General features: G+C 37.5%; 1 protein-coding gene across 1 annotated transcript; it reads right to left on the minus strand.

The window, feature by feature from the left end:
* Positions 1 to 338: 338 nt before the first annotated feature.
* RBP2 (retinol binding protein 2) lies at positions 339 to 7261 on the minus strand. Its single transcript, XM_064721365.1, has 4 exons — positions 7189 to 7261; positions 4398 to 4576; positions 1931 to 2032; positions 339 to 392 (listed from the first exon to the last, which is right to left on the minus strand). Exons 1-4 carry the CDS (start codon positions 7259 to 7261, stop codon positions 339 to 341), a joined length of 408 nt encoding a protein of 135 aa, XP_064577435.1.
* Between the last annotated feature and the right edge of the window lie 675 nt (positions 7262 to 7936).

The raw sequence follows: 7936 nt of genomic DNA on the forward strand, positions 1-7936 counted from the left end.
AATACAGCGCTATGGAGACACAGACTGTGACTGAAATAATTGTGGCTGTTCATTTTCAGCCTTGTTGCTAATGGACATTCCTCTGGAAGTCATTAAAAAGATGTAGGGAAACATAATTTGAAAGAAAATTACTTTTATTTAACTCTAGACTGAAAGGTAAAGGAATTTATGAGGTATGTAACTCTTTGGTGTTATTTCTATAAAATGTGTTTGTTTCCATAAACAGGCACATAATATCTTCACACAGAAGCATCAAAGGAATGAAAATCTGGCTCCATTCTTCTCTTTAGACAAAACACAACATTGTGATGAAAATCTGGGAGGTTTTCTGCTCCATTTTAGTTCTTCTTCTTAAATGTCTGATGGCACACCTGGTCTTCACACGTCAGTTCCTACAGTATTAAAACAGTAAGTATATAGTGGTAGAAGTTTTATTTTGCATATATATCAGATCCCACCAGAAATTGCTACAACTGAACCACTGCATTAAAAACTTGTGAAACAGAGAACAGTAAGTGCATTATATGTAACCAAACAGCAGGTATGCATTTCATGTTGCAGTAATTAGTTTTTGATACATGAACTGAACTCTAAGAAGAATAAACATGAAGGATGCATTAAAATTTGGCTTTAATTCAAGGCTTTTTCGTGTTCTGTTATTAAAACAATATACTGTAATAGTTTATAATTCATGTTACCTCAAAATTCATGAGATGCACTGAAACAAGGAAATAAATAAAAAACCAGGAGTGCAGCATTCCTGAGCCAAACAGGGCTTGCAAGGGACTGGAAAAGGTGGCCAGAAATGGGCCAAGCCTGCAGGACAATTTCTGGGGGCTGCTGTAAGGATCTGCTTGGTTTTGTTTCCACCAGCCTCAGCCTAAACCTTGGTGCCAGCATGCAGAACTTTCCAGGTCAGCTTTTGAATGTGTGTTCAGACAGAGCTGCAGGAGTGCACTGAACAGGAGATTTTGGTTGGGTGGCACTTTGTGGTTTTGAATTCCTGTCTCGGCCCTTTCTGGCACAGAGATGTGACTGCCCATACCACACATGTGTAAAGCAAAGCTGGGAAGGGGCAGATTGCTGCAGCAAAGCCTGGGACAGAACAATGGGCTCCTCTCAAGAATCTCTCTCCATCCACCTGTTGTGCCACCCAGTATTGTCATGCCCATTTCTTGATTGGAAACTCTGTGATCATTATCATTATGAGAAATGTTCAATAAAGTGAGTAGATGTGGCACTTTGTGATATGGGTTAATGGGCATGGTGGTGTTCAGTCAAAGCTGGGACTTTGTGATCTTGGAGGTCTTTTCCAACCTTAATGATGCTGTGATTCTACAATACTGTAATTTTGAAATCTTTCTGCTCATCACTGATTGCTGATTTCCTGCACAGGTTTTTCTGGCTTCTCTTGGACTCACCACATCTATCTTTGGGCTACAGCTTGCTACTTTAGGTGTTAGGAATTTATCATTGAAATAAGAAAAAATAATTGCAGTATAGGTTGTTTGTGGGATCCTCTTGACTATTCAGGGGTTTCTGATCTGTATTACAGTGCAGTGTGCTAAAATTTCATATTGCTTTACTCAGAAAAAAAGAATAACATTTATCTTGCAATCTGATTGGTTTTTTTTTCTTCTTTACCAGTGATTATATAAGAATTTGTTAGAGGTGCAATGTAACAGGAAGGGTTGAGGGCTGGAGGGAAGTGGACTGGAGCAAAAAAACCACTGCAGGGTTATGACTTAATTGGGAGCAAGTGGACAGAAATTGAGCATTCCTGAGCTGAAACAGAGGAGAAATTTCCTTAGAGTTCAGAGATCAGAGCTGTCTAAAGACCTTTCTAACTAGAGAAAAACAACAAATCCTTTGAAATGGAAAACCTGAGCAGCCTCAGTGATGTGCTGTAGGTGTGTGGAGCAGCCCTTACCAGGTGCAGGATGTCTCCTTCAATCCAGTGCTTCCAGCCCCTGTTGTTCTTTTCACCTTTCTGCACACAGACCAGTTTGTCACCATCCCAGGTCACCAGGGACTGCATGAATCAGATCATTAACTCAGTTACATTAACCAGAAGCTTATGAACATATAAAAATAAGTTCAAACAATGCGAATACACAATTACAGTTGCTTCCTATCATTCTCCAATTTCCTCATTAAAAAAAAGCCCAGAGCATTTAAACAAAACCCAAATGCATTCAGGATGACAGCAGTGTGACAGAGGGAAGCTTTTGCAATGCTTTTTTGTCATTTGCATGAATTTCTTCACATACATGAGTAACAAATGTTCACACTAACTGGTGAATTGTTGAGTGTGTTTACAGCTACTGATGCAATATATGCAAAATGCATTTTTTTCTTGCTGTTTAAAGCCATTAATGAAAAATGTTGTAGGGTTTCAGAGTGAAGACTTGAAGGCTTGTACTGCAAAGTGCAGTGCTAACACATTTTCTAGCTCTGCATAAAGTAACAAGAGGAATAGTATGTTACTCTCATCTCATCCACTAAATTTGTTTGTATATTTTAATGTACTTTCTGAAATGTCTGATGGCACGCCTGGACTTCACATGTCAGTTCCCACAGCATTAAAACAATTAGTAAGAAATTTAAAGAGATGTGATCATAAGCCGGACAATGGGCTGTAGCTGACCCTGTTGGACCTGGTTGTAGCAGACAGGTTGGACCTGGTGCCTTCAGGAGCAGGAGAACCCTCAGCAAGGAAAAGTTCTCTTTACAGGCTGAATTATCTGTCTGCAGATGTGCCAGGGTCCATTTAAAGCAACTTTGTTGGAATTGCTCTGCGTTTGAGCCACTGTCCTTTAGGGGTGTATTTAACCATGTATCAGACAACTCCTTATTAGACACCAGTTACAGTCCATGAAAGCTCAGTTATTATAAAGCTCCAAGCATATTGGGAGCTTAATTTATTTTCTAGTCCAGCACTGGATGATTTATTTCTCTTATGAGGGAGCTTTCCATTAATAATGAGACAAAACTCATTCCATTTCAGTTAATTTCTTTCTTATTTACGGAATTTTCAAGCTACATGCTCTTTAAATTATCCATGCCCTCTTTACATTTAAATGTTGCCTACCAATTTTATTACCTTCATCTAACTTTAATGTGTTTGAGGCATTGTTTTGTTAATGAAATGACCAGAAAATACTTTTAGAGCAATTCAGAAAGTAATGGCATGACATGTGTGCTTTTTCCTTCTCTGCTCTAGAAACAAATAACATGATTCCTTTAGAAATTAGTATTGTAATTAAATCAAGTGGGGTTATAAATGCACAATTCCTTCCTTCCTCCTTCCCTTTCCTTTTTCCTTTTCCTTTTTCCTTTTCCTTTTTCCTTTTCCTTTTCCTTTTCCTTTTCCTTTTCCTTTTCCTTTTCCTTTTCCTTTTCCTTTTCCTTTTCCTTTTCCTTTTCCTTTTCCTTTTCCTTTTCCTTTTCCTTTTCCTTTTCCTTTCCTTCCCTTTCCCTTTTCCTCTTTGCAGAGCAAGGTTTTGTAGTGGTGATGAGCACTAGAGGAGCACTAATTAATGGATTTAAGGAGTGATGAAGCTAATGAGTCCTTAGATCCTTAGCAATGCCTTCAACTGCTCTGAAGAGATGTGGGAGCAGTGTTTTTAAGCATAGACTTTGTCACAGGAATTAGTTCCACTCAGTGCCCCCTGGAGAAGGAGACAGAAAATTTAGATATAGAGATGTTCAGGATAGTGAAAAAAATGGGTCTTACTCTTTGATGGCTTGCAGTGCTGTGAATGAGAAATAATTTGGAAGAAATCATGGGAGTTACACTGGACAAAGTTAGTTTGAGAGTTAAAAGTGATCTGTGGTGAGCAAGCCATGTCTCCTGCTAAATTTGTGTTCCTCCAGTGAGGGATGGTGTGAGTTCAAACACAAATATGTCCTTTATGCTGCCACTTTTCCTGTGGCAATTGCTAAAACAAACTGCCCCGCTGAGACTGATCAGTGCAAACCCATCCCAAAATGAAAAGTGCTATTGATGCAGTCCTAAATTCAACCCCCAGTTTCCTTAAAGAGGATGCATAGGTAAAAATACAATTTTGCCACTTTTTAGATACATAAGGTGTATCAAAAAAGCTGGAAAAATCCCCCACTAGAAAAACCTAATTAATGATTGTCCTCACATATCTCAGTAGCCATCCCGATTTGCATTTCTAATAAATGCTTGTAGCAGGAAAGAAAACTGGCTCAGGATGCAAATTACTTCTGCTTTATAAAAACCCTCTGATGTCAGTAAAATATTGGGGTTTGACTTAATATATTCATAATAATAATACAATAATAATTCATGTAATATATATTATAAGCTGATTTTGGCAGCTACAGGCTCCTGGAGCTGACTGTGGCATAACCAGACAGCAGGTTTTTACCTTCACCACTCTGTTATCCAGTCCTTTGGTGTGCTCCTCAAACTCCACCCCTACAGTGTAATCCAGATCATAGTTTCTGAAAGTGCTGAGTGTTTTGGTTTTGAAATTGTCTCCATTTTGAACAATCTCCTTGGTTTGTTTCAAGTGTTTCGCAATCTTACGAGTTGCAAAATCAATACCTGTCAAAAACCAGAAAAGAGAGTGAAAATTCTAGTGTTGGTAATGAAAATAAAGCCCCACAGCATTTATATTTACACATTAAAAAATATAATGTGTAAATATATACACATATTTTATATTGTATATATACAATATATAATATTGTATATAGACAGTATTATACTGTTCCACAATTGGTGCTCTTACTGCAACATTTTTCAGAGAAAAACATTATTTCAAATAAAAATCATCTTATCCTTACAAGTACACTTTCAACTTGAGGCTGTTCCACTGATAATAAATTTATTTATTAATGGGATATCTGTGGGAATATTGTGAGCATATAACATACAAGCAGGAGTGAATAGATGCTGTTGTGTTTAATCACCTGAATTTTTTTGAGAATGTGAAAGAAGAGGGGCTATTAACCCTGGCAGTGCCTTTTTTGCCTCACTAAAGAAGGACCTCACAATAATATCCCTTGTCTGAGATTTAGCATGTTAGACTGGGTATGTAATCAAGGGAGAATAAGCATGTAATCAAGAGGACCTGAGCATGTTACTTTTATGATGAAACTGTAGTCTGGGAGTATACAAGAGGTTAATTAATTAGTGCAAAAGAATGAAACGAAAAAAGAAGCAATCAAATAAAATATGAAATCCATTATTGTTCAATAGCAGACAGACAAACAAATGGCAAGTTCAAAAGGAGACAAACCCAAAGTCAAAAGTCAAAAAAGTAGCATTTGTGCAGGGCATTTGACGGTTTCTGTTTCATATTCTGCCAACATTTCCTGCAGTACTGATCTCCTTGGCACCCTTATTTTGCTCCCAATGAGGACTAACATGATTCTTGGCACTGGGAGCCCTGCTGGCACCATGGGGACAACATCCCTGGCACCATCCCAGTGCCAGCAGCATCTGCAATAATAATTTCTGACGTGGGGATCTGATTGTGCTGCTGTGTGCACATGGAATCACCTCCCATGCTCCTGCAGCTCTGAAAGATTTGGGTTTGCTTTGCTGGCCATCCTCTGGTGGCTGTAAATCACTGCCAGCCCAGCAATGCCACTCCCTAATGGAGCCCTTTTCTTCTGCTGGATTCATTATCCTACTTTGGAGGTGCTAATTGAGTTGAGCAAGAAGATAGGCTTGAAAAAAAATGTGAGTTTTAAGCATGGGGAATAATGGTCTTGTTCAGTATTTATATGCAAGACTTCTTGGGTATATTTTATCTGCTGTGGTGGATTAAAGGTATCTCCAGGGCTGATTTATAGCCAGGCAACATAAAATTTAGTTCTCTCTGAGGGCAAAAATGTCTAGACCTCTAAAGAAATGCTATTTCTGACTAATATATTGGCCTTGTAGCTCCTGGAGAAAAATCAGGGAGGTTTTATTAAAGCATGGTTTTCATAACTGCATTTTGAACAATATAAGCAATAAAAATGATATGTAGTTCCATTATAGTATATTTAAATACTTTGTAACATGTTTATGATAAAATCAAACTTTCTGACTTAGAGGGCAAACCTAATCTTTAATTAAAGTATAGAAAAGTGTATGCATTAATTAAACGGACAGATGAATTAAAAATACCCCTCAAGACCCGTGTGCTTTGAATCTGAGCATATTAATACTTAAAATATCAGCAAAATGTAAAATGGGGAGAAAAAGAGCAGAAGAATATCTTTTCACCCTTTCCCTGCCATTTCTTCCTGAGACTCACCAACAGCATTTGCATCTTTGCGCTGGTTTTGGTGTTGGGCTATTTTTGCTTATTCATTTGGCAGTTTGAAATTACTATGGCTGATTGTGTAGATATAACTTATAGTTTATATATGCACATATTCACAAAAATCACTTCAATTAATGTGTATCTTTCTCCTGAAATTCAAGACACTGTCCTGATCATTCTCATTTTCAGGCACTCTCTCTTTTTGTTCCTCACAAGTGTATATACATAATATTTACAGATGTCCCTGAAGTTATTGAATTTTTTTCCACAAATGCAAAAGCTAAAAACCATGAATAGTGAGACTTGACTTTCTCTCTTAAGAGAGTTAAAGCTTTGGCAAAATTGCAACTTCTTTCAATTGTTGATGAATAACGATTAGAGTTTATTTGTATGTATTTATGTATTTCTTCTATTTCAATCTGAGCAGATCAATCAATTAGCAATAAGGTTCTTTGGTAAAAATAGTAGAAAATCACTTAAAGCATCAAATTGTTCACCTCTGTACCATAATTAGTTCAAAGCACTAATTAAATAATGGCATTATTGTTAATTTACTGCTATAGAATATCTTATTCCTCTTTAACCAACTTGTTGCAAGTTACAGTAAGAATATACCAGGAGTAAAAAAGAGCTTTTAGATCTGAAAACCTGCTGGTTTGGGCCTTTCCCTCCCAGATGTATCTGTTTTTTCATTTATCTAAATAAAAAATAACATCTTTGGCTACCAGACTTCAATTGCTTATATATTTAGATCCTTGCAATTCCGAAAACAATTACTTGATCTGGCAGCAACCCTTATGCCACAACGTATATTACAGAAAAAGTTCATTAATTTTAGAAGGATTTGACTCAGAATTGAACCACTTTCTCCTGATCTCATTAATATTTTGTCATTTACCTAAAGCAACCATGTATCCTTCGAAGTTTTCATTGCTCTGCATCTCCCAGGTGCCATTGTAGTCGGCAGGCATGGTGGCGGAGCACAGGGGCAGCTTCAGCTCAGGAGCACAGCCTGGGCTCAGCCTCTGCTCAGGGAATCTTTTATAAACCTCCCCAGAGCTTTTTTTCCACTCAGGTTTATGGTTTTGCAGATAATGCAGTTGAAGGGGCAGAGTGATAACCCTGGAAACTTTGCTTTCACTGGCAAAGTCCAGCTGAGCAGCTGGCAGACAAGGAACAATTTCAGAAACATGGAGTAATACAGGATATGATTTTACAGTGACCTTTGTAGGGAACTGCTGGCTATTATGGGATACCTTTGAAATGTATTGAACACGGTGGCAAATTGTACAAGCCAGTTAAGGTTTCCAAGGTGAATTGGTTTTTAGCTCCTTTCTACGTGTCACTTTTCCTTATGAACCTGAGTCTTACAGAGCTGACCCATACAGAACTCCCGCTTCAAGCTTAAGGAAGTCTTGAATGTGAAACAAACATTAGACAGGACAGGAAAGAGAATACTCCTGTTCAAAATATTTTTGGCTTTTTTTGATTTTCAGTATATCTGCCATATACCAATAGATGTGCTTATACCAACTACACTTTCATTTTTTTTTGTTTTGGTTTAAGAGCAAGTTTAGCAAATGGAAACTAAATCAAAATCAATCATAATTAGTATCAATCCTGCCCTGAAAATTATTTCGTAATTC

This window comes from Zonotrichia leucophrys, chromosome 9, assembly GCF_028769735.1.
Source record: "Zonotrichia leucophrys gambelii isolate GWCS_2022_RI chromosome 9, RI_Zleu_2.0, whole genome shotgun sequence".
Classification (NCBI taxonomy): domain Eukaryota; kingdom Metazoa; phylum Chordata; class Aves; order Passeriformes; family Passerellidae; genus Zonotrichia; species Zonotrichia leucophrys.

Excerpts from the sequence above, each read along its gene's own strand:
- RBP2 (XM_064721365.1), bottom strand. The coding sequence starts at position 7,261 with ATGCCTGCCGACTACAATGGCACCTGGGAGATGCAGAGCAATGAAAAC. Across the intron at positions 4,577-7,188 it reads AGGATACATGGTTGCTTTAG|GTATTGATTTTGCAACTCGT; the intron begins GTAAATGACAAA and ends GGTTTTTGACAG. Across the intron at positions 393-1,930 it reads AAGGAGACATCCTGCACCTG|GAACTGACGTGTGAAGACCA; the intron begins GTAAGGGCTGCT and ends TTAATACTGTAG.